At 45.4% G+C, this 26,457-nt stretch overlaps 2 protein-coding genes across 2 annotated transcripts; one reads left to right on the top strand and one right to left on the bottom strand.

The window, feature by feature from the left end:
* The first annotated feature begins 6 nt into the window (after nucleotides 1-6).
* On the top strand, nucleotides 7-20,777 carry patl1 (PAT1 homolog 1, processing body mRNA decay factor). Its single transcript, XM_082535607.1, has 20 exons — nucleotides 7-117; nucleotides 3,189-3,294; nucleotides 4,348-4,575; nucleotides 4,651-4,905; nucleotides 6,567-6,643; nucleotides 6,844-6,924; nucleotides 7,050-7,244; nucleotides 7,436-7,537; nucleotides 8,223-8,309; nucleotides 8,811-9,028; nucleotides 9,107-9,248; nucleotides 9,370-9,487; nucleotides 9,571-9,668; nucleotides 10,309-10,368; nucleotides 10,478-10,623; nucleotides 10,711-10,870; nucleotides 10,943-11,068; nucleotides 11,649-11,740; nucleotides 20,167-20,316; nucleotides 20,398-20,777. The coding sequence occupies exons 1-20, from the start codon at nucleotides 103-105 to the stop codon at nucleotides 20,417-20,419; spliced, it is 2,478 nt and encodes an 825-aa protein (XP_082391733.1). The 5' UTR covers nucleotides 7-102; the 3' UTR covers nucleotides 20,420-20,777.
* Nucleotides 20,778-21,301: 524 nt separating this feature from the next.
* Nucleotides 21,302-26,064, bottom strand: LOC309708781 (scavenger receptor cysteine-rich type 1 protein M130-like; the record flags this gene model as incomplete). The annotated part of the gene is made up of 6 exons (XM_082537069.1): nucleotides 21,302-21,481; nucleotides 22,072-22,395; nucleotides 23,540-23,872; nucleotides 24,796-25,098; nucleotides 25,185-25,280; nucleotides 25,962-26,064. 6 exons carry the CDS (start codon nucleotides 26,062-26,064, stop codon nucleotides 21,468-21,470), a joined length of 1,173 nt encoding a protein of 390 aa, XP_082393195.1. The 3' UTR covers nucleotides 21,302-21,467.
* Between the last annotated feature and the right edge of the window lie 393 nt (nucleotides 26,065-26,457).

The following is a 26,457-nucleotide window of genomic DNA, read 5'->3' as shown; positions in this document are numbered from 1 at the left end:
GTCGTTCCGTAACGTGGGTCCTAGAGGACGTCCTCTGCTGGCGTCATTTGCGCGCCGCCTAGCTTCCCATGCACTCTCCTTCTCCCGAAAGCCTGCGGATAGATGTTTCGATTTCAGGTGAGTGTAGCTCTGTGGAAATAATCAGGTGTGTTTTCCCGAGGAAGAGTTCCGGTGAGTCCCGGAGAGCTCACGATGACCACAGAGCGCGCGCTGTACGTGCTCGGCGTTCACTATTGTTTATGCGGCTGAACTCGGTGCGGCCTGCGAGGCAGCCCGCTTTCCTGGTGCTGAACCGGGGACGGCGAGCCCTGTCTCGGCCCGTGTGGGTTACAGTACTGTAAAGTAAACCAGCGTCCGCTGTGACAGTCCGGAGTGTCGCAGCGGCCCTGACTGTGTCGTATTCGGCCTCTGAGGGCAGCATTTAATCGACGCGAGTCATATGCGATATCACGTCAGCATTAGCATTGCGGCTAACTCTCTCTCTAACCTCTGCTAGCTGCAGGGTGCCAGAGTGCTGTGATAAGAAACGTTATTGTTCCCAGCAGGTAGTTTAAAAATGGAAGGCTACTAATGGCTTCTCTTGTCAGTACCGTAGTGTTCCTGTTTTGAGTTAATGTCTTCTGCGTTTCATGTTTTTCCCAGTGAAAGCAGGGTCATTGTCTCAGCTAGCTACTGCTAGCATTTGGCCAGTTGTCAATGCTACTCCTAGTATTTACTTACATGCTATAAATGCCAACTCAGGCTGAGGCGTTTCTTTTGCAGCTCAGTTTAGCACACTTTGACCACTCCAAGGCCCAGTGTCGGTTTGAATCAGACTTTCTGGCACCTGGATGGGTTAAATAAAAGTAACTGTCATCACAGGTCCATGTGGCCCTGACAGCACACTGATGATCAGCCAGTTTATACAAGATAATAACGGTGCTGTAAGCTCCAGCGAGTCAGCATTTTATTCATAAAATGAACCGTCGTATAACAAATCTGTCAGTTGCTCGACAAGAATGAATTTACTGCTGCCTCTGAGGACATGCGCAGTGTTTGGTAGGCGTGATCCAGCTTTTTCCAGCTCCGTTTAGATCCAGATACCAACACTGCAGCTTAAGGTATCTGCTAGATATCCACTGATCTGATACCAGTGCTAAAGGAAGTTGTGTTTCTCACTGCGAGGAAGAGACTGGGCATCACTCTCTATGCTTAAGACATCTGGCTTAATTTTAAAATTATATCCTGACCTTTGTAAGTTGACATGGCCACCGTGATCACACCTATTGATTTTCAATCCTATTCGATTTTCAAGTGAAGATTTTCACCGTGGGCTGTCTGTCACAGGTCCTTAAACAATAAGCTTGCCCCGAGTACTCCTCGTTCCTGACACCTGGAATGACCACGTTTAAAAAGTAAACTTAACATAACCTTCTCCCTCACACGGTGCCAAGCTACTACACTTCCAGCACAGTTCCTGAGCCTGGATAAAGTGGAGGGTTTCATCAGGAAACGTAGCACAAGACGGCAAAACAATAAAGAAATATTGTCATCATTTACTTTGATTCAGAGTAAAGCGTGCAAGGCTGCTGCACCTGCATTGTTTGGTGCAATCGTTGCAGTTTCTGTGAATGTATTTTTGAGACCTGTGGGCCATCTTTGATACGTTTTTCTATATTGAGTGTAAACAAGCCTCTGCTGAGAAATTTGTGAAGCTCTTTCAGTTCCTGCGGTAAAGAGTAACGATGCACCCGGATCAATAACAAGATTTATTTGGCGGTATGGATGCTGCCGTTTACTTTCGGCTGCTCCATTAGTTGCCAAGAGGAAGCACAGATTTACGCCGAATGTCCTTCCTGGCACAGCTCTCTCGTTTATCCCGGCTGAGGACGGACACGAGGAGACCCTGAGCAGACCCAGAACATGATGACAAATGAAGTCTTTTGGCTGCTTTGGGAGGATGTAGGTGTCCTCCAGAAGACTGGAGGAGGTTACAGTGGAGAGAGGAGTCTGGGAGTCTTTGTTTAGCTCCTGAGAACCCGTCTGGATAAGCATCGGAAAATTGATGAACATTTTTAAACGTCTTGATGCATCTCAATCATCCAGGAAAGTAAATCTCCAAAAAGTTGATTCTGTTCATCTGGACGTAGCGTTTTGTGGGAGAAACGTTTCGTCACTCATCCAGGTGACTTCTTCAGTCTCAGCTGACTGCAGGTTTCAGTCTTATAAACATGCATTTGCATCATGACTGAAACCAGCCCACTGAAGGAACAATGGGCTGGGAGGTCAGGTCCTTAGTCTTAATTATGCAAATTCTCATGACCATAGATCAACAACCACTGATCAAAGACCATGAGTCCCATTCACAGAGATGTCCTGTTTATACGATTGGGGAAACCTGCAGTCAGCTGAGACTGAAGACGTCACCTGGATGAGTGACGAACCGTTTCTCCCACAAAACGCTGCGTCCAGATGAACAGAATCAACTTTTTAACAGTGTCAGCTTGTGTTTAATGTCTCATCAGTTTTACAGCAGCTGAATCAGGATCATCCCTCACATGGAGGAAGGGCCCTGAAGCAGCAGCAGGACATATTTTAAGCAATAATATTTATGTGTCACTAGTAAAACACGTCAGCTTTTTGAATTGATTGTCTCTGAGACTCACTGAACTGGTTGTGTGTCAGATCGGACACACCCAGAGGATGCTTTTGATTGCAGAGCTCTGAGAATGAATAAGATCGTGGATCTGATTTACTATAAATGTCTGATGGAGCCGTGTGTCGAGCAGGACCATCCACACGATTTAGAGGCCAAGAGGGTTTTTCTCATGCTGATGGAGAGAGGGCTTTGGATGACAACATATCTGCAGCTGTAGAAATTATAATAATATTAATAATAATAAATTTTATTTATAGGCACCTTTAAGACCCTCCAGCTCACCTTACAATAGTACAATAACAGTAGCAATATTATAAAACATAGCAAAATACAAATTAAACATAAGGTTAAAAAAAGCATGAAAGTATAAAAGCTAAGCAAGATCAAACTACACTAAGACAGAATCATGGTGAAGGCTTTGCAGCTCTGAGTGTTGAGACATTATTTTATAGAGTCACAGATTATTCTGACGTCCCAGTCGCAGCTGTTCGGTCACCTCGTCTTTCACATCTGTAGATCTTTTCATCCCTCTTGTCCTCCTTTATTTTAGTCCCTGAATGAAGACTGTATGCTGGAGGAGGAAGATGATGGATTGATAGAAGACGAAGATGAAATCGATCAATTCAATGATGACACTTTTGGAGCCGGGGCCATCGGTAAGAAAGAAACATCTTTTTTTTCCAGTCTGACTCTGTTGTCTAGACGAGGTGAGGTTGTACTGTGGATCTGTCCTGTCAGATCTCCTGGATGTTCGTATTAAACACGCCTGGCTAGTTTTTTCTTGCTCTCGGGCCTGTCGGACACGTCGTGCACACAAATTGCTCAAACACAGTCTAACAATAACAAAATGGAGTAAACCAATGAGCAGCATCGGTTCTCACAATGACTGATAAGTTTCTTTGCTGTTGTGGAGCGTGCAGTGAAATGTTTGAACCATGAAACTGAGTTAGCTGTACGATAGCAGCATCAGCGCGTCAGGAACAGGGTCAGCTCCTTCACTTAGCTCGCAGCATTTCTCAGACTCTGCTCTGACAGGCTGATGACTGAGAGGGTGACTTATACCCTGATTATCTTTGAGTATCTGCAACAACATCTGCTTTTTATTAGCACACAGGCCCAGCTGTTCTCACCTCCTTTCATTCAGTGAGAAAAGACTGAATGTGCTGCTGAAGCATTTAACCATGAACAAGTCATTGAACCAAGGATGACATGTAGGCCACAGTTTTACTGGAGTCTTCATTGCTACTGGAGAGAAACTCATAATTATTTTATATATTACTGGGGAGCTAAATCTGTAATTTATTGGTAGATTTGTATCACTAAGCTTTTAGAACATTTAGACGCTCAAATCGGTGGCTGCTGTCAGCCTGGTTCTTTATTATAAGGAGCGCGGTGCTGCTCGACTGCAGAGAAACCGTATTTTAGATCACACGAGCTCAGTTTCTGGATGACAGCGCTGCCGCTCGTTTACAGCCCCGGTATACTCTGATATTTTCCAAGAGGCCCCATAAACGAGGAGGTCACATGTACGTGCAACCTCTGAGGGTTTGAAGGCGCTCTGTGTGTTTATGAACACGGATTCTCATCCTCACGTCTCTGCTTTTATTTTGTCGGATGGTTTGTGTCTTTGCATATTTGTCTGTGGTGACCTTTGACCTTTCACATGTGATTTGGGGCTGCGCAGATTTGATGTTCTTTGTTTGTTCCAGATGACGACTGGCAGGAGGAACACAAGCGCCTCGCCGAGCTCGATGAACGGGACGAGTTAGGGGCGGGGCTGGGGTTCGGAGGAGGGGGGATGGGAGGGGACTCAGACTTGAGCACAAGCGAGCGCCCGTCCTCCACCCGAATCCCTTCTTCTGTAGTCCATCCCCCTCCACCATCATCCCTCGCTTCCCTCAGCTTCTCCTCTTCCTCGTCTAGACTGCCGCCATCAGGTAGGTGATGTCATCAGACGCTGAAGCATCAAGTGGAGATCGGCATCTTTTAAAGTCTGTAATCTCTCACTTCAGATGTGGAGGATCGAGTGGGGGAGGGGGATTTGGCCGAGTCTCTGGCCAGGCTGATCCTGGACGCTGACCCGGCCATCGCTGGAGTCGGGGCAGCTGAGAGACCCGGTCTGCCCCCCGGCTCCTCAGGATCCGGCCTCTCCGCCCTGCGGGGGCTGGACCAGCCCAGAGTCCTGCCGCAGCCCTCCCCCATCCTGCCTCCCACCCAGCCACACCAGCATCCCCAGCACCAGCTGCCTCCCGGGCTCCCTGCGTCAGGTGAGAATGAGTCGACCGCTCAGTGGGCTTTATTTTTAAAGATGTCACCAAGATTTTAATTGCGTGCGTGCGTGTGTGTGTGCGCACCCTGACTGTGGATCTGTTGTCACATGACTGTTGGTCACAGTTGATTCGTAGCGTCTGTCATTTGGTCTCTTTTATATGAGCTGGTTCGTGTGAGCAGCTTCATTTTGGGGAATTTAAATGTTGAATAAGTTTAGTATTTAGTATTTAGTATTTATTTATTTATTGTCATTGTCAAGAACAATGAAATTGCGTTTGGGGCTTCCATACAACCCAAAAAAAAGAAGAAAATAATAAATACCCCTTAAAACCCAAGTGTACATATTTAACCCAGTGTGACTCCAATGCAATAAGACAATCCTTAGCAATAATGTTCGTAGAAATTCAGACAAAGACCTGAGAAACATGACAAAATACAACAATGCAACCCATTCAATATTATTGTACTGTGAGATATGATATCAGATATGATAGTTATCTATTTAAGAAAGAGGGGGGGGGGCAGGAGGGGGAAGAGAATAAAGATATGATGCACCAATGCAGACCAGTTCATTGCTATTAAGAAGTTGGATATGGTTATTGTCCGTGAGAGGGGGGCAGAGAGTTCAGGAGCCTCACAGCCTGTGGATACAGGCTGTTGGCCAGTCTGGATGTTCTGGCCTGTATAGACCTGTACCTTCTCCCTGAGGGCAGCAGGTGGAAAAGGTGGCGCGCAGGGTGATGTTGGTCCCGCAGGATACTGTGCACCCTCCTCAGACAGCGAGTGGGGAAGATATTACTGATCTCTGGCAGACTTGTTCCAATAATTCTGCCAGCTTCTTTCACCACCCGCTGGAGTGCTTGCTGATCGGCCTTGGTGCAGCTGTTGATGAAATTTCATATTTTTAAAGATGCACTTGGTTGTTTTCTTTGATCGATCTGTTGTTCATCAAAGAGTCGTTGTAAGAAAGCTTGGCGTCTTAACCCACTGGCAGATTTTGGAGCCTAAAGGGTTGATGTTGAATTCGTGGCTGCGATGCTCAGAGCAGACCTACCTGCTGTTTGCTTTCTGCATGTCGGGAACTTGGGAGGTAAAACCAGGAGTCATTTTCTGCCTCATGAGAAACGCTGGTATCCGAAATTTGGAAAAGCCTTTCACACACTTGGAGCAAGAAAGTATTTGTCTTCCACAGCATGTCTTTATCCTGTCTTCCTTCTCTCACCAATCACAGCAGATGGCCCCGCCCCTCCCTGAGCCTGGTTCTGCCGGAGGTTTCTTCTTGTTAAAAGGGAGTTTTTCCTTCCCACTGTCGCCAAAGTGCTGCTCACAGGGGGTCATATGATTGTTGAGTTTTTCTCTGTATCTACTGTACAATATAAAGCACCTTGAGGCAACTTTTGTTGTGACATATAAATAAGATTGAATTGAATTAATGTTTGACAGTAAAACTGAACAGAAGCAGATCAAGTGAACGCCTCGTGTGAGGCTGCTGTGCTCTCTGAAACTGCCGGGCAGCTTCCCAAAGATTCCCGCTCTAGGATCAGGCCGGCGATGACTCCATGTTTCTGCTGTTCGTTCAGCAGCTTAAGTTCACATTAGCTCCAGAAGCATGCTGTGTGTTTGCCCTGTGTAACTGAAACCTGCTGTTGTGCTTCAGGCCTTCCTCCCTCGTCCATGCTCAGCTACCAACAGCAGCAGCACTTGCTGCGCAGAGGCACCGCCCCCATGGGCCAGGTCAGTGTTTTTCCCTTCATGTGCCGTATCAGACTTTGCAGCGTGGCAAAATGTTTTTGAGAAAATTAAATTGAATCATGCACCAAAAATCTCCGAACAGGTGGATTTAAGATTTCCTGTCTTGTGTTTAGTCTGATCACTGCAGCAGAATCGGTTTAAGCCTGATGTGCATGTTTGTTTCTTGAATCTGTCTCTCATAGATGAGCTCTCACAGTATTTGGGAGAACAGCATGGGCTTTGGCCCCGTGAGCGTCACCCCGGGATTGCTCACACACATGGAGGTTAAACTTTACTCTTCTTATTGGATAGCTAACCGTTCAGTTTAGGTGTTAATTCTAGGATCAAACATAAAGAAATGAACGACTAAATACATTAATGTAGTTATTGTTCATATTTCTGTCTTCAGGATAATCCACTCATGTCGATAATCAAAGAGGTGGGCCATCCTAAACGAGCTCCTCAGGGCAGGAACGATGAGGATCTGTCAGAGAGGGCTCCTCCTCCACGCTCTTCTTCCCCTGTGATTGGCTCCCCTCCGGTGAGGGCGGTGCCAATCGGGACTCCACCCAAACAGCCGATGAGCCACGCGCTGAATCACCAGGTCAGAAACAGGAAGTCTTCCTGCTGGGTGTCCCTCCCTGCTGTGAACACGTGTTTCTGTCGCAGGATTTAAACGTTGCCGTGGCGCCGAGATGTGCTTTTAAGGTTACGAAGCAGAACGGCAGGCGTCCGGCTGCGTGTAAGGGCTCAGTCTCTGTTAACCCCGCCCTCTGTCTGTGTGTGTTTGTGTAGATCCACCATCCCACTGCGGTCCACGTGAGAGCCCCGGTCCAGCACAGATACCCCGCTCCTTTCCCCGAGCGTCTGTCTCCCAACACCCTCCTCAACATTGCTGTGAGTGTTTCCTCTCCACCCGCTGCCCCGTCTGCGTTAGTCAGCAGACTCCTGCGCTCAGGACGGTGCGCTGCAGCGTGTTTACAGGCCAAATAGAAAAGACATCACAGGTTTATTTTTGACAGGAATCATACTGGTGAGGATTTAATATCATGTGGTTTTCATTTACGCACCACGGAACAATAAAAGTGCTAATATCACTGTTTGCTGTATTTGTTGATGAGCTAGCAGCTGATTGTGTGGTGACCTCCACCAGCACCTGATCAGGTGGTTCAGCACTGAGCTGATGGAGGCTGCAGGGTGGAGCTGTGTGATTTGGGATCACAATGAAATGATTGCACTTTGTATTGTAGCTTAATCAGGATGACTGAAGAGCGTTCAGTCTGTGTGGGGCTGATGACATCAGCAGGTTTCTGTAGGTGAACCTGCGGAGGCGGAGCCTCGCGGTCACCACCAGGGCTGTGGATGAAAATACTTGAACCTGTGACTGTGTGGACGGCTCGAGCTGCTGTGTGTAGTCACACCCACAAAGGTCCAGGAAGGACCCGTCTATGTTTATAAAGGCGGGAATCATATTTACAGCTTCGGCCCAGCTGCTCCGATTTTAGTTTTCCCCACAAACAGCGCGGTCATGTGACCTCATCACCGTGTTTTACTCTGACGTCACTTTTTTGTGTGTTGTCAGAACTCTCCTCTGTGCCGCGGCCCGTTCCCCCCCAGAGTCGGTCCTGTTCTGTCGCAGATTCAACGCGCCCAGCTGCTCAACTCTCAGGTCAGACACACACTCTGGCAGACTTGCATACATGTTGTTATTACACATATACGTGATGTTATTACACACAGCCAGTTCAATTCCACCATCAGGGTCTTTCTGTGTGGAGTTTGCATGTTCTCCCCGTGTTTGTGAGGGTTCTGTCCTCCGGCTTCCTCCCACAGTTCAAAGACATGCAGTTAGTGGGGATAAGTTAATTGATCAAATTGCCCACAGGTGTGACTGCAGGAGTGAATGTGAGAGCGAATGGTTGTCCATCTTTGTGTGTTGGCCCTGCGACAGACTGGCGACCTGTCCAGCGTGTACCCCGCCTCTCGTCCAATGACAGCTGGGATAGGCTCCAGAGCCACCGGCGACCCTGAAAAGGAGAAGCGGATGGATGTTTTTACATACATGTTGTTATTACTTACATGTTAGGCTACCTCGTTAAGCGTGATCGATGACATGTCAGCGAACGCTCCCTCACAGCTTCTCAGGTTCTCGACTGTCCCGTGTGTCCAGGTGGCAGGATTTCCCCGCGGCGGTCCTCCTCCTCTGCTGCCAGGCGGGGGAGGTTTCAGGCCCTTCTTCGGAGGCCCTCCTCCTCCGCACGGTCACCGAATGGGCCCCCCACCACCTCACGGGCCTCCTAACCACGCGCCGCCGCTCCGGCACAACACCACTCACCTTCACCCACAGCACCGCCGCATGCTCACCCAGCGCATGCAGAGCCGAGGAGGGTAAGCAAGTGCGCGAGAAACACAGCCTGCTCATTGGTCGATTTGACGCGCGGTCATCGTCTTGTTGCGTCTGTGCAGGGACCGCAGGCCCGGGATGGACCGGCGCAGCAGAGACCCCTACAGCAACCTGATGACTCAGAAAGAGAAGGAGTGGGTGACGAAGATCCAGATGATGCAGCTGCAGAGCACAGACCCTTACCTGGATGACTACTACTATCAGGTGGGTTTCACCGACACTTGCTTCAGCTAAAGCAGCCCCACACGAGTCAGTGTGATGGTTGTTCATGGTGTGTGTGTGTGTGTGTGTGTGTGTGTGTGTGTGTGTGTGTGTGTGTGTGTAGAACTACTATGAGAAAATGGAGAAGCGTCAGGAGAAAGAACAAGACAGCAGCAAGAAGGAGCACACCACCAAGCTCATCACTCCTCAGGTGGCCAAGGTGGAGCACACCTACAGACCAGGTAACCCACACCAGCGCTTCGCCGCGTGATGTCACATGTCGCGCTGCTGATCGAGCTCAGCTCTGACGCGGGTCTGTCTGCAGTTCAGTTCGCAGGCTCTCTGGGTAAACTGACCGTCTCCAGCGTCAACAACCCCCGCAAGATGATCGACGCCGTGGTGACGACTCGCTCAGACGACGAGGTTTTTATTTCTTTCTACATGCAAACGTTTTTATGCCGACGCTGCTTCAGCTGCACTTTATTCGGAAAGTTTGCTTTATAAACAAAAATGGAGGCTCAGATGAGAGCGGGTTGTTTCTTTAGACCAGGTGACGATCAGGTCGCACAAGAACAAAACACGTTGTGAGACCATGAAGCAGCTGCAGGATCTCCACAACTTCAAATGCTCTGAAACTTGGTGAAAGGTTTGATCACATCAGAAAGCTGCCTCGTGATCGAATCAGAAAAACAGAATTCTGATTAAGAGTCGGCTGGAAATGAGAATAAATGAGACGTTATGGCACTAAATACATCAGTGTTTCCCTCACATGTGTGTTTGTATGTCGCTCTGAGAGAAACCTGAGTCTTTGCCGTTAGCAGACGCTGCTAACAGCCTGCGGCCCAGCAGCTCCACTCGAGGCTGGACGTACGGCACAGCTGGCAGTCGGTGTTACGGTGGATCAGTGTCCCTGTGAAACGAGCTTCAAATTGTCCTGAATCCACTTTATCCACCAAACCCAGCAGGCAGATAGAAACATGTGACACAGCAGCTGTTTGGTTCTGCTTTTCTGTTTTATCAGGTTTCAGCTCCCGTTGATCTTTTTGTTTCCGTTTTCTTGAAGGAGAAACGAGAGAAGCAGGTTTGGAATAAGAGGCGACAAATCCTCTACACAGTGGAGAAGGTAGGACAAGCAGAGCCGTGCACGACAGGATGTTCATGCAGACGGCAGGAAACGCTTCGAGAAATGTAACCTTCCTCCTCCTCTCTCCTCCTCCCCCTCCGCCCTGCAGATGTACAGTTTGCTGTTGGAGGTTCAGGACTTTGAGAAGTGCTTCGTCCAGGCGCCGGAGGAGGACCGCGAGGCTCTGCTGGAGCAGCACAAGAGCAACACGGAGCAGCTCTGCAGCTCGCTGCGGGAGAAAGAGTGGGACGACAGGTAGGAGGGGGCGGCCCTTACCCTGTCCAATCAGCGCCGTCACAGGCGGCTCAGCGGTGTAACGTTTTCTTCTCCTCCTCTGTGAAGAGTGAGTGACGAGCAGTGTGTGATGATCATGTCGGTGAGGAAGGGCAAGCGGCTCATCTCCCGGCTCCTCCCCTTCCTGCCCTCAATGCAGGCTGCTGCTGTTGTCATGGCAATTGCCCGCAACCTTCCCGCTTTAGCCAAGAAGGACAAACAGGACCAGGTAACCCCCGCAGGAAGTGACATCACTTTCACCTGTGTCTGTGCGGCGTTAACGCCTCTGCTCTCCGTTCAGGTGCTGTGCTGGTTGGTGGAGCCGGTTTCTGCAGTGATCCAGTCGTTATCGAGCGCCTCCCTCACAGATCTGCTCCAGGAGCTCCAAGGCAGCGAGGGCCAGCTGGCCACAGTGCTGCACAACAAGGTACGCGCCCCACAGCCCAGCCCGGACCAATCACAGAGCACGCGCCTCACTCCAGGTCACCCATAGCAACAGAAGGAAATGCCGTTTGTGCCACTTCCTGTTTCCAAAGTTTCTGAACTTTTTTTCTTCAACGTCACGACCAAACTCCAGATTTCAGCTGCTGCAGCTGCTCTGACAGAGTCTGTGATCACATGATTACACCTGAGCGCTCATTTCATTGTAAAACAAGCCGAAGAGTGTAAAGCTAGCATCACCTGCAGAGACGCAGCTGTGCTCGGAGTCCCTGAAGGATGGACGGGAACGCTTACATCAGCGCACCTGCAGATCCTCACACGCACAGTTTGTCCTTCCTGTTCCTCAAACGTCGCTGGGTTTGTGTCTCTCTGGGATTTTTATCCAGAGACCAAAGAGAACTTTTCTTCTCCTTCAGTATATCTGATGTTGTCAGAGTGATGCGTTGGCTCTGGGAGACGGTTTGGGGGGATTTTTATTGCTGGTTTTTTTTTTTGTTTGTTTGTTTGTTTTAACAAACTGATGTTCGTCCACATGTGTTCACATGCACACGCCTGTTTCTGTCCAGTTTGGCGTGACGCTGCTCTACGTGATCCTGAGTGAAGGTGAGAGGATGCAGAGCTCCGACCCAAACTGTCAGCTCATGGACGACAATCGATGGTGAGCCGTGCGTGTGTCATTTTTAAAACAATCTAACATATAATTGTATTCAGAGGATTCACTGACGCCTCTGCTCGGCTACTTTTCATGTGCTGTGTATAAGTCTTGAGCCACCCCTCGTTTTATATTTTTAAATTGGTCTAAGCAGCACCTGGTCAAAGGTCTGTCAAAGATTTGAACAGTGTCGTTCTTGTACCTGAATGTTTTCACTGTTCAGCCACATGATGCTCAGCCAGTGCTGTGTCTGCACATAACGGACAGATGAACGGTTTCAGGTTTCCTCTGTTACCAGCAGCCTGTCGCAACACAGCTGAAAACTTGGCCCCTCAGTATGGCGTGCACTCAGAACAGAAGTGTGCAGCTTAACATCTAAGTCAGCGTAAAAGGTGTTAAGATTCAAAGTTGAGGAAGGAGAGTACACACCACCCATGGTCCAGAAGGTCTTTGGTCAAACAATGATTTTAATGAATACACGCGTGGGAAGACACTCTGTACGCAGACAGCCAGTAGTCCTCGACTTAATCAAAGCATGAACAGATATTTTATAGCATCAGGGTTTGTTTACTGACGCCCCTTCATGCGTCACCGGTACATTTTATACATAGATCAGATCAACATCATCATGACTTTTCACCTAGAAAATCATCTTCTATTTTCATGGCGTGGTACTTTCCGTTCTTATCTTAAAATGAATTGTTCCTCTTTCTTGCCGAGACAACAAGGACGGTTCCTCTGAATAAATTTAACTCTATGTGTGTGTGTCACGACCTCACATGCTCTTTGTGTCACCTCTTCACCTACTGTCTGTGTCTCGTCCTCAAATACTCTTTCTCAATTCACCTGTTGCACTTCTGACCTTTTACCAGACCAGAAGCTCACTGAGACTATGTGTATGTCTTCTACTAAATAAATGTTTTAACCAAGAACCTCTACTAAAACCTTAATATAAAATGATCTGATATATAAGTGTTTTGTAAGCATGTATTGCGATTCCTTCTATGGCTCCAAGTCACTTGCACAATAGATTGTCCGAACATCGCGCCGAACAAAGCTTCCGACCCCCAATTAATTGACCGAGCTCCAACTCTTTAATAAGCACAGATATGCATTGTGTATGAAATAGTCATAACTGCTTAAGGCCTTCTTAAAGCTATCTGTTACATTGTTAAAGCCTCGTCTTAGCCTGCGGCTCAAAATAACTATCTGCTTTCACTTCTGCATACAACTTCCTGTCAGCCTGCAACTCAGTCTTTCTGAAAGAGACACTGTTTAACCCCTGAATGCAATATAAACTCCAGATTTTATTATTAATGCAATGGTAATGATGACAATTATTTAACTATAGCAGTAAAATAATTTCCCTTCTCGACACTCCCTCTCATGACCTCTGGAACACCAGAGGTCACAATACATTGTGTCCTCACGCAGACCCTTCTCTGGTGGTCTCGAACCTCGAGATCTCCAGGATCCTCGCCCCTCCTGTGGTCGCCGAGATCGATCTTCTGCAAAGGAAACAAAACACCTTTTCCTGCATCTCCCTAACTTATCCTTTTTGGGACTCTTTAATCAAAAGCATGATCCTAATTATGCTCTTAACTTATTGACTTGTATTTATGTATATTCTTCAACGTTCCTCATCACTTTAAACTCTTTAAGCCCTGCTTTCACGTCCAGTTGCTCGCTCTATTTTCCCTTATCTGATCATCAACATCCTGTGCACAAATTGTCGCTGCTGCAAGTTCCTCTACTCTAAAAGAAAACAACCACTTTAATCAATTAAGTTTAAGCATATAAGCAATTACTCCTGTATACATTTCATCATAGCTAAATGCTGCCTTGAAACAACTCCTATGTGTTAACACTAACTTCATTTTAAAACCTCACATTTCCTATGTTATCACCTGTTTTGGTATAGCCTTTTTATTTCATTTTGCTCCTTTTAATGTAACAATACCTTCTAATTCTAATGTATCTGACTTAACCAAAATATATGCTTTCCTTCCTCTTTGGTCCTTCTTTAAGTTCAGTTAAAAGCTAAATGAATTTAAGGCCTTTTGCCTGGAATCAATACTGTCATGTGTGTTTCTTAACTCTGTGTCTGTAAGCGTGTGCAATCCTTCATGAACTCATATTATCCTCACAGTAGATTGGCTAATCATAGCGCTAGCCAAAGGCTCGTGACCCTCCAGAGACAAATTTGAGCCACAACTCCTTTAAAAGCACAAAATGCAATATGTATAAAAATCATTTCTATTTATAAGCTCCCCCTTTATCCTAAAAATACCTCCTATGTAATATCTGTATGTGTAAGCCTACATTATAACCACTACTTCTAGAAATCAAAAAGAAATCAAAGCTGTTCTACTCCTTCAACCCTCACTAATTTTCCCTCTAAGATTTATTCACAGCTTTGAAAAACCGGCATTGTATCTTCTAAACAGGATTCAGTTCTGTCATGGTCCTGGGCCATGTTGGCCCAGCATTCTTGGTTCCTTGTATTTTCGCTCCTTATTTAGGCCAGGTTTTCTGAGGTGTCCTGTTGTGGTGTTCCCTAAGTGTTTTTTCCCTTTGTGACTCTTACCCCCTTGTGCCCCTCTGTGTATTTATGAGCTCTCGTCTCTCTTTGTGTTTATTCCATGTTTCCCCCAGCCTGTTATGTCTGTGTTCTCCCCGTGCTCTGGGTGTATTTAAGTTGTGTCTTCTGTTATGGTAGTTGCTGGTTTGTCTGTGTTGTTTCCCCTCGGTCTCCCTGCGTCTCGTTTCTGGTTTGTGTTATTAGCTTACCCAGTTTAGGTTTCCGGTTTCTTGTTTTTCCACCAGTGCTGTTTTGTGCCCACCGTTGTAAATAAATATTCACCTGCACCAGAGCTGCCGCCTTTTGGGTCCTTTTCTACAACTCCACACGGCTTGCCTCGCAAACCGTGACAAGTTCACTTTTAATCCTTTAACCTTAACTTAAAAATAACAGTTTCAGTTTTACCATATCCAAATGATCAAAAACCCAAAAGGTCCTAAAATGATCCTAAATTATTAAACAATTAAATTATTAAACCCTAAACCCCCCTTTATCTTGATACATTTCATGTGTCAAGATACTATACAAAACTTAAAAATGCTCAGTTTCCCCACTCATGATCCAATCTATGTCATAAAATAAACTTAAAACAGAACAGTTATCAGTCATGTGTTTCTTCAATTAATGATAACTGAGTTACATCAAAAAATATTTCCCCTTTAGCATTTGGCATTCTCCCAACAATATACTATAATCCCATAATCTAACCCCACCTAATAAAACAAAACAGAAATTTTCTCTGGTAAAAACAAATTGTTTGTCCACATTAATTCATCCTCTCTCACATTCAGTCACACATTCACTCACATACAGTCTCACATTCACTCACATGCAGTCACACCATGTATTTGCTGATAGTGGAGCCTCCCGCACGATCAGATACTCCACCCTCAGCAAAATGAGCTCCGTCATTTTTTATTTTCCATAGGAAAATATTTCTTTATGCTTTTGGACTGGATTGACTCGCATAAAATCCTTTTTCCAGGGACTCACGACCTTGATCAGTCCCCAGGTAGCTTTCTCCTCAGCCAATTGTAATCTGGAAAGCCGCCTTATATTTGCTCTTCCCGAGAACTTTCAGCGCCGTTATTCACTGTTGCAGGCCTGCTTAAAACAGAAATGAAAAATAGAGCTGATTGTTAGCTCATAAAAACAAAACAAAGTCACCTGACCGGTTTTCTTTAAGTGCACTGTTACAAAATAATGGGCCCCTCCCAGACATGTCCCTGTTTCCTAAAACTCCCTCTATTAAAAACAAAAATACCAACAATAACCTACCTGACAGAATCAACCCATCACCACAACAACCTTAAACACACAAATCTTGCCACCACATAATTTCACCTCCTCAATACACCAAAAGTCTCATTAAAACCACTCAATTTGCACACAAAAATCACCCCCTTATGCTCTTAAATTCAGCATAAGACCCCGTACGACATCATATAATCACTAAACTATAAATTCCCTACCGCAATCTGCACTTCTCGTCTCTGCTATGCTTCCTCTTCCTGAAAGTCACAGTCACACACACACTCAGGAAGTTCCTTCGTCACCACACACTCCAGCTAATTTGCATACTGAGTCATCTCTCAAGAAGCTGTAACAACAGAAACATATGTTTAAACATTCCCAACTCATTAAATCATTTTATTTCTTCCAACAGTGATCACTAGTGTTGATCACTCAGTACGAGAGCACTCCTAAGTCACTCTTTTTAAAACTACTTTAATCCCTTTTTTGTTTTCATAACTCCCTTTGTCATATGGCTTATTCTATTCCTCAATTACAAACTCAAATGTATTTTATTAAACATTCACACCATTGTATCATTCATACAAAATAGCAAGCTGTTCTTCATTGCCTATGTTTGTGTTCTTAGCCAGGTTTAATCAGTGTCTATGCATTAAACTCCATGAGCTTGTCTTGTCTTTATAAGTTTAATGCATTTTCTGTTTGTGTGTGTGAATTTGCATATGGTGCTTTTGCAGTGTGTCAGACTCCTTCATAATTTTGCCTTTAAACAGTCAATTTTCTCCTCCCCAAATTTACTAACCCAAATTCTGATTTCCTACCTTAAATAGCAGCATTCCTTGTCCTCAGCCAGAAGGTAGGGCTCCACTTGCCACTTTCCACCTCCACCCTAGCCCAGCGGCCTTACCCGTCAGGTCCCGTCTTCTTACTGAAGCCGAGAGTAATCGTGACTGTGCCTGCCTTAGGTTGTCCCAGGGTATCGAGGTGGGATCTTACCCGTCATGGGCTATCCAGCCTTCCATACTCGCCTGATACGGGGCCCAAGTGGGCAGGGGAGGGAACACACTGGCTCTGGGAATTAAAGGAATGTAAGCTGCTTCCTTCATTGCATCTTATATTAAACTATCTTACTTCTGACTCCTTCCTAGAATAATTTCACCTATGGCACTTTGTGTATGTGTGTTTTCTATTCATTAATGTAATTGTCAGTTATTTTCTCTCTTCATTTTACTTTATTTATCTGTTTGTTTGTAACGTTCTACTTTAGTTCTGCTAAACCTTGATGTAAAAACAATACTCCCTTATTTCACGCACACACTCTGCATTTTGCCTACGCACACACTTCTCTCTTAGACTTCCTCTGTTCACACATCACCTTGCACTCACTCTACTATCAACTTTCATAGTGTTATTATTATTTAGTATTTTGTACACCTCACACAGAATCATTCAAATCGAGTACTCACAGCATTCACATCACAACCTTCAACTTTCACTTTCGATCCTGCAAGACGCAGAGATGGACATCTCCTTCACCTAACATAAAACTAAATTACCTTATCAACATACAATTACTGAAATTCAAACTCAAATACACCGTTTGTTTTAATAAAGTCAAAGAGTAAACAGGTGTACCAAGTGTATGTACTTATGTGTTTTAAACTGAAAGAAAAAGAAACTCAAACTCTTATAACATCACTCATGCCTCTCTCAAATTAAAAACACTTTCAAACTTTAAAACCTCCTACTTTACATCACCAAAGAAATACCTCTCACACCTTTATTCATCATTCAAAACCTTCTAGTCACCGCATTCACACTTAAAGTGTGACTAGAGTTGAGGGATATAACTCAAAACCCACTTTCCTAAGAGTATTTTAGACATGGTTGTCATAATCAAAAAAGCAAGTAAAAAACAAACAAACAAAAATTGAAACCTCTATTAATTCTCACCGCACACACAAGAAATTGAAAAAATAAACCCACCAGCAACTAATGCTGGAGAAAAGTTACTACTGAAAGTGATGTGTTAGTCTTAAGTATATACAGTGCACTCAATATATTTATCTATCTACATCCAAACTCAGTCAATTACTATACATCCACTACGGCAACTCAAAACTTTATTTATAGTCCTCTAATAAACATAAATGGCATTTGAAACACACACTCAACACTGTTTGCAGCAGTATTTGTAAAACCAACTGTGGCTTAAACAGTTCACTGCTTACTCATTTGCATTTTCACTCACACACACACCGTCTAAAAATAGCAGCAGCATTGCCTCAGACTCCTTTCACACAGATCTTTTTATATTACAAAGACGTCTTATATTTACAACTACTGTCAGATCTGTCAGCTTTAGCGCCTAACCAATTTAGACAAATTTAAAATAACCGCCCACCAATTAACCAGTATCAAGACTTTAACTGTTTCTGGCCTCATTTCTAAAATCCCTAACTCAATTTAAAAGCGTCAACCAACCCAAACTTTGCCTGAAGCTCTATTTTTGGCATTTCACAGCCAAGGCTTACCTCGAAGTGTTAAGTTAAAGTTACACGCCCGAAGACCAACTTCTCCTGTCCAAAAAAGCGCAGGTACCGTTCCAAACGGTAAGGAGACTCTAACTCCTAGTTTAATTCCAGGCTGCCCTGTACCCCACAGTTAAACCACACTGAACTATCCCTCTTCGCCGAGAGGTCAATGTCGCGCGTCCACGACAAGGAGGGAGCGTAACCTCCGGGCTCTGCGCTTCCTAGCAGACTCGAACTGCCGTTCTAGAATAATTTATAATACTTTGAAACAACAATCAACACCCGAAACAAGTGTATAACTGAGGCAGATCGACCCTGATGGACAATGGGGACTCTAACCCACAAATTGACCCACAAAGGTCTGACCTAATGACCAACCGGGACTTTAACCCACAAAATGACCAAATACCCTACCAAACTACTTGAGACTCTAACTCAATTTCTTTGGGACTTCAACCCAGTATTTAAACTTTTCTTATCAGACTCTTAACTGCTTTCATTTCTTCTTAGCAGAACTCTAACTGCTTCAACTCATGAGATTTTCATCAAAATCAAAACAGACATCCACCAGTAACTTCAGTGAGTAGACTTAAATTTTGTCATGTCCAATTTGGCACACTTTGGAAATAATTCAACAGGTAGTGCCTTACCTTTTGGATAAGCCGGCTTATGCCCACTCACTTAGACCACTGGAATTCATGTCTGCCCGTCAGACCACCTAAGACCACCAAATTTCTCCATCTAAACCTCCAATTCTCCCTCCTCAACCACCGGACGAAGCCCCCAAATGTTAAGATTCAAAGTTGAGGAAGGAGAGTACACACCACCCATGGTCCAGAAGGTCTTTGGTCAAACAATGATTTTAATGAATACACGCGTGGGAAGACACTCTGTACGCAGACAGCCAGTAGTCCTCGACTTAATCAAAGCATGAACAGATATTTTATAGCATCAGGGTTTGTTTACTGACGCCCCTTCATGCGTCACCGGTACATTTTATACATAGATCAGATCAACATCATCATGACTTTTCACCTAGAAAATCATCTTCTATTTTCATGGCGTGGTACTTTCCGTTCTTATCTTAAAATGAATTGTTCCTCTTTCTTGCCGAGACAACAAGGACGGTTCCTCTGAATAAATTTAACTCTATGTGTGTGTGTCACGACCTCACATGCTCTTTGTGTCACCTCTTCACCTACTGTCTGTGTCTCGTCCTCAAATACTCTTTCTCAATTCACCTGTTGCACTTCTGACCTTTTACCAGACCAGAAGCTCACTGAGACTATGTGTATGTCTTCTACTAAATAAATGTTTTAACCAAGAACCTCTACTAAAACCTTAATATAAAATGATCTGATATATAAGTGTTTTGTAAGCATGTATTGCGATTCCTTCTATGGCTCCAAGTCACTTGCACAATAGATTGTCCGAACATCGCGCCGAACAAAGCTTCCGACCCCCAATTAATTGACCGAGCTCCAACTCTTTAATAAGCACAGATATGCATTGTGTATGAAATAGTCATAACTGCTTAAGGCCTTCTTAAAGCTATCTGTTACATTGTTAAAGCCTCGTCTTAGCCTGCGGCTCAAAATAACTATCTGCTTTCACTTCTGCATACAACTTCCTGTCAGCCTGCAACTCAGTCTTTCTGAAAGAGACACTGTTTAACCCCTGAATGCAATATAAACTCCAGATTTTATTATTAATGCAATGGTAATGATGACAATTATTTAACTATAGCAGTAAAATAATTTCCCTTCTCGACAAAGGATTGCTACATGTAATAAATGATATTAAAATTAATTTGGAAGATTGTTTTAAATACTTTTGGTTTATTTTTATTAAAAAGTAGTTAAAAATCTTCCAGAATTAACTGAACCTGTAATACCAGTTACCACCACAAGATGGTGCAGTGAGTCATGCGATCTTCATCATCTCTGAAAAAGGATGAACTCCTCTCCATACAGCTGCTGGAGAACGGCGCCCCCTGGTGGGGAAAGTTTGATGTGATTCGTGCTAATGACAGTGAGCATGACCCCACCTCTCTCCTCCCTCAGGACTGAGTTGGTGTTTTCAGTGACGAGGGAGCTGCTCAGCGTCCCCTCCTCCTCCCTCTCTCCCCCCCTCTTCACCCCTCCCAACCTGCTCTCCCTCTTCTCGCGCTACGTGGACCGGCAGAGGCTCGAGCTGTTACAGGACAAGCTACAGTAAGTGAGCGGCGGACGAGCGACGGCGAGAACACGAGAGGGGCGACGTTAAACTGACGTTGTATCCTGTTTCTGTTTCAGGATCTCTGCTTTGTCCAGGTAGAAGTTACTGCACGCATCGACGCAGCCCCTCCCCCACCCACCCACCCGATGCAGACCTTTTGTTTTCTGTGTGTGTGTGTGTGTGTGTGTGTGTGTGTGTGTGTGTGTGTGTGTGTGTGTGTGTGTGTGTGTGTGTGTGTGTGCGCGCACGCGCACTCGAAGTGAAGCCACAGCGGATGATTTTAATCAAGCAGAATCTTTAGTCACTTTTGTTTTTCTGTGTTTAGTGTGTGTGTGTGTGTGTGACAGCGACACTCAGCGTCTGAATGGGGACAAAAGTTAATGAAATCTGCATTTTTAAGTATCTTGTTTACGAATATGTCTGTGATGAACCTTCAGATTAAAGAAAGTATTTCTATTATATAAAATCTCGGCTCTTTCTGCACACGTGCAAACGCTCCGGACGATTCCGTCCAATCGCAGATCCAAAAACCATCAGTTATGCAAAAATGTGATGTTAAATGTTGTTGTGGTTAATTCACTGATATTTTTGATTTGCATGAGAAACAACATCAGGAAGAAACGACATTCTGCCCAGGTGAGTAATTCACAGGTAAATCATACGAAGGTCACAGAGTGTGGGGCTTTCTGTGAGGGAACCTCACAGAAAGCCACGTCAGTCACCTCTTATCAGGTTTCCCCACGTCAGTCACCTCTTATCAGGGTTTTAGATAAGAAACCAACAAACAGGCCCAATGCCGACTGACCAATCAGGTCTCTGGCAAACGCCCATAGGACAAACTTGGGGGAGGAGCACTTCATGAGCGGACTCTGATCATAATCTGTTTTTTTGTAAAATTGTCGAGGACGGGTTTCTGGATCCAGCCCAGTACCTCTGACTCAGTTTATATAATTTAAATACCAAATTCATTAAATACCAAAAAATAAGTCTTTTTTTATTTTTTATCATGAGCGCTTTTTATTGGCAACTTAGAGGGCGGATATTTCTCCTTATTAAACCCAGAGTTTGAGCCATGACCCAGAATACTCCGTCCGTCTGTCGGCGCCTCTGCGGTCGATTGTCTGGTCCAGCGTTGTGTCCTCGGCTCTCACCCGCGGCGCCCTGATGAAGACGGCAAAACAGAGAAGAGTTTCAGTCTGATGTGGAACCACATCTGTGTCCATGTCTGTGACGTAGGTGGGCTTCAGGTCTGACAGGTGGAGCGCATTAATGGGTGAAATGAAAACGCTGCTGTGTGGGGGGGTTACAGTCTACGTTGAGCCAGAATGCATCAGATGTCAGGAAAATGAAATGTGATGCTTTCTTGTAACGATGCAGGAAATTTTCAAAGTATCTTAAAATTGAAAATGATCAAATGTGAAGTTTACAGAAGTTTTCAGACCCTCGGCTGAGAACTTTGGAGAAGCACCCTCGTTTGCATCCTCGCTCGGATAGTTTATCCCAGACTTCCCAACAGATCAGGGGGAAATGTCTGAACTCGGGATGATGTCAGTGAATCTGAAGCTGACGACTTCCTGTTGTGTGCTGCTCTACAAAAAACATCCTAAACTTCATTCAAATGTTGTTTGACGTTGATGTGTGAAAGTGATCCACAGCTGTCAGGCAGGACTGAGTCGTGCCACGAGTACATCATTTACCAGGAAACTAAACGAGCAGACGACACCCACAGCAAACCGCTTCAAACATCTCACCTGCACAGTTCACCTGAATGACCGAGGAGGAAAGCCGTGGATTTACAGCTCCGCACTCCATCAGCACAGACTCTCTTCCAAGGCAGTCAGAGAAAAAACGCCACATCGGCATTTTGTTGGGAAGGTTGACGGCTTCGGTGGAAACAGCGATGTCGCAGCCCAGCTGTCTGCACACTATGCCCGCGTGGTTCAGGTCCCAGACTGTGGACTCTGCGCTCACCGGTTTGGTTTCGTTCCCGTTGTGGATGAGAAGCCTCCCAGCACAGGCAGCGGAGTCCTCTCTGGCTCTGAGCACGCCATCGTCCAAAATCACATCTGAATCATCTGTTAGAGACAGACACGTCAAAATGAGGAGGGGCCAAAATCCACTCTGCAGTTACACCTGACCAATGCCACGAGGAAGAAGAGACGCTGACAGAGAAGAGGGAGAGAGGTGGCGTTTAAAATTGTGTTTTAAATATGAACAAAATATTTTACTAAAATGTAAAAACTCTAAAAAACATGTTTTTGTAAGGTTTTGAGCTACATGTGGAAAAAAAGACCTGTAGTCATGCTGGTGACCTTATGGGAGATCAGCACGAGAACAAAACAAACACAAACCTCCTCTGCACAGAGAGCACACACATATTCGCATCACAACACCATAAACTGCGTGACAAGTAACTGGGTGGGTAAGGGGGTGAGAGGTGAGCTGAAGTAGCCACGGCCATCCAGCCAGTGTCTTTGTCGTACCTTTGGCTACGTTCACACTGCAGGCGAAAGCGCATCAAATCCGATTTTTTTTGACCCTATGCGACCCATATCCGATCATGCTATGACAGTGTGAACGGCGCAAATCCGATATTTTCAAATCCGATCTGGGTCACTTTCGTATGTGGTACTGAATCCGATACATATCCGATGTTTTAGAAAGCGACTGCTGTTTGAACGGTCAGGTCGCATTAAATCCGTCTTTTACGTCACTGACACAAGACAGACGCCAATTATCAGCGCCAGAGAAGACATCGCGAACGCTTCCTGGCCATCCCGTGTAGATATCAGTGAAACTGTTGGGAAGACAACGTTGGAGAAACGTGAACATTTTCTTTGTACTGCATAATCTGCAGATTCTGACAGAAATCTGCAACTCTCCTTTGAAGCACCGCTCCTCTAAAACAGCAATAAGGATCATTATTAGGTTGTTTACATTATTATGTAAACAACAAAATAACTTAAAGCAAAAATTGGGAAACATAAAGTCCGAAGTCTTTATATTAAGGGCCATCTATCAAACAATATAGTTTGTTCTGGGTCTAAACAGAGCGCGTTGTGTGTGACGTCTTCTTTTGCGCATGCGGGCCGCTTTGAGCGTTCACACTAGAGCGCGTTTGCTGTCGCATTTTATTTGTAGTGTGAACGAGCAGACAAAAAAATCGGATTTGATCAAAAAATCGGAATTGAGCATCAAGACCTGCAGTGTGAACGTAACCTTTGACAGTGAGCGAGAGCCTCCCGCCCTCAGATGAGAAGCTGTGGCTGAAGACAGTGTTGCGATAGACGCAGCTGTAGGTCCCCTCGTGTGTTTGATTGGCAGCTCTGAACCAGAAGCTGGCCGAGTAATTGAACGCTGCTTGGGTCAAGCTGCGGTTTTGGTGGGCGCCGGTGATGCTGAGGGTAAAGTTGCCGCCGCTGTATCGTGGCTCCACAGAGCAGCTGATGCTGAAAGAGTGACCCTTCCACACCACGCCCTGCGTTTGGTTCCCAATTGGAGAAGTCTCACTGCCGTCAGTGTAGAAACTGATGTCAGGAGCAGGCAGGACGTCTGTAATGACATCATCATACACCTGATGAGCGCACACGCTTTAAACACTCGAACTGTGTCGTAGAAAACAAAGACGCGTCGGGTTTCAAGTTATTGGATCAGATTTATGAGCTGATGGTGCAAAACCTTTATTAGGGAGGGGCGGGGCTAATGTGACTGAAAGAGGTGTTATTACCACCTTATTACTTATGTATTTGTGTGAGTTTCCCTTCTGAGCAGAAACATTGTGGGTGGATAGAATGAGTAATAAAGATTAATCCTGCAGACGTGAGCTTTGAGGTTAACTTTACTGGATTTAACACCAGTAAAAACCCGTCTTATTCTGCGTCTGCTGCGATAATTCAATGAGACTGCAGCCGCCTTAACCTCTGATCATGACATGTAAATGCTGCAGGATGAAACCCACAAACTACATGAAACACTTGAAGCATTCTCACCAGCTTTTGGCCATCTTGCTGCTTTGACATCAATGTTATGCAGTTATGTGGCGAAACAACGGGCGGCATCGTGTGAAGGTAACTCGACAATCACAGCGTGAGGCGTGACCTCCTGACCTCATCAGCAAAGTGTTTACTGAGGTCATGATTCACAGATGCTTTTTATATACGTATAATTCTTTTTACAGCTGGATGAGTCGCCCCCTGGTGGCCACTGATGAAGACTACTGCTGGAGGATGGGTTAAACTCCGCCCACACCTTTGTGTGACTTCCTGTGTCACTGCCTCCCACTGTCTGGCCTACTCTCTGTACTATAATGTAAAAACACATTTAATCAAAAGAAAACTGGTAAGACCATAGAGAGGAACCTTTACTGGCGGTCTCAGACCTTTGACCTTTGACCTATGTGAATAAAATCCGTCCATCGCACCTGCAGCTGAACTGACCCTCAGCTCACTGTACAACGAATGCCGTGCTGTTCTCACCTGAGCAGATCACCTCAGTGGTGAAATCTGAGAGGCCCTTCCTCACCGTTCCGCAGTCCGTGAGCGCTCGCTCAGAGCCGTCACAGTCCGAATAAAAGTTCCAGACGTGCAGAACTTTGGGCCGGTGCCTGACGTTTTTGACTGAAACAGCAGAGCCGCAGTCGAGCTGTCTGCACGCCACGGCGGCCTCCTTCAGGCTCCAGGTGCGCTGTTTGCTCAGCTGTCTCCACTCTGCCTCGTGCTTGAACCTCAGCTCGCCGGCACAACGGTTCCCTTTGCCAACCAACCTCACATCATTGGACGCTGCAACGAAATCATCGGCAACAAGAATCAGACGTGCTGCGACACTGCAGGAGGACACGATGACTGCTGCTGGAAGTAAAACTCACCGAATATTTCAACCTTCCAGCAGCCTGAGAGGGCTGCACAGCGCCTCCATGCTGACAGAGGTTTGTAGAAATCTAGCCGCTGTGCACCAACTCGAGCTTAACTTTATCAGAAATGTTGGTGTTTGATTGTTCTAGCTCGCTCTTCTCAACGCCAGCGGCTATTTTGAATGGTTTCTACGTTTTGTCCTACATCGTGTAAACCGAGTGAATGCTCCCGTTTTTAAAATAAAGATGCTTTTTTATTTACTGTGCACGCTGCGCTGAGTACAGAATCTATTGAGTTTAGCGACTGACTCGTGTGGCTCTGTGATGGAGTTTAAAGTGTTTGTGTTCAATGATTAACAGACTGCTGTCGCAAACACTGACCCACTGACAGGCTTGTTCAGCTTTTAATCAGATCGGCCGTCCTGTGACTGTGGTGCACAGAGAGCATGAAGATGCAAAAGTACTGCTACATAACAACAGCACAGAAAGTGCGAGGGAGTCAGGAGTGTTTGCCCTCCAGCATACTTTCCAAATAAAGCTCTTTAACTGTGGACGATAGATGAACTTAATTTATCCCAGAGCTGGAAAACTCCCTCGGTTTAGTTTTTCTGACTGTGCATCAGAAACAAAGAGGAAGGTGAAATGAATTTACTTCTGCCTGCAGTTTTTGCAGACTGTAGCTCAGCTTAGTGACAAACAGAAGAACAAATGACAGCCGAAGAGAAAACGTCACGATGGAAGAATTGCAGCTGGGAGACGTGTTTATTCCGCTTTAAAGTGAAAGGGACTCACCTGTGGAAACATGTGCTCCTGCCGGCCTTAGAGCCCAACTCAGCATCAGCACACAATAAAACACAAGTGAAGACCACGTGAAGACCCAGCTCTGCACTCTCATGTTGCTCTGACTTCACAGACCTGCACCAACACTCAGGTTTGTTGGCTCACTCTGCAAATACAGAGTGAGTGCTCTGCTTTAAACACAGCAGTGTTTGCTTTGAATGGTCAATGCTTCATGATCATAGTTCATAGTTCATATGGTAAACATGTTTACAGCCTGATACAGAAACAGCTGTGGTCTGTAATTTCCCCGTCGTAGCAGCCGTACAAAACATTTCTATACCTCTTCACAGTGTTGTTCTCAAACATGTTGTCTGCCGTGTGCTTATTAGTGTTCAGTAAGATGAGTTTATCGGGATGTTACGTATCAGCAGTCCAGGAGGTATCTGTGTTTAAAGCAGAAATAGTTTGCTGCTTTATAAGAAAGCCCTCCGCAAAGCCAGAACATCTT

The sequence above is a fragment of the Aulonocara stuartgranti genome (assembly GCF_965226115.1).
Source record: "Aulonocara stuartgranti genome assembly, chromosome: 6".
Lineage (NCBI taxonomy): Eukaryota > Metazoa > Chordata > Actinopteri > Cichliformes > Cichlidae > Aulonocara > Aulonocara stuartgranti.
Note: the sequence above shows the minus strand (reverse complement) of the source record. Positions and strands in the feature narration are given on the sequence as shown.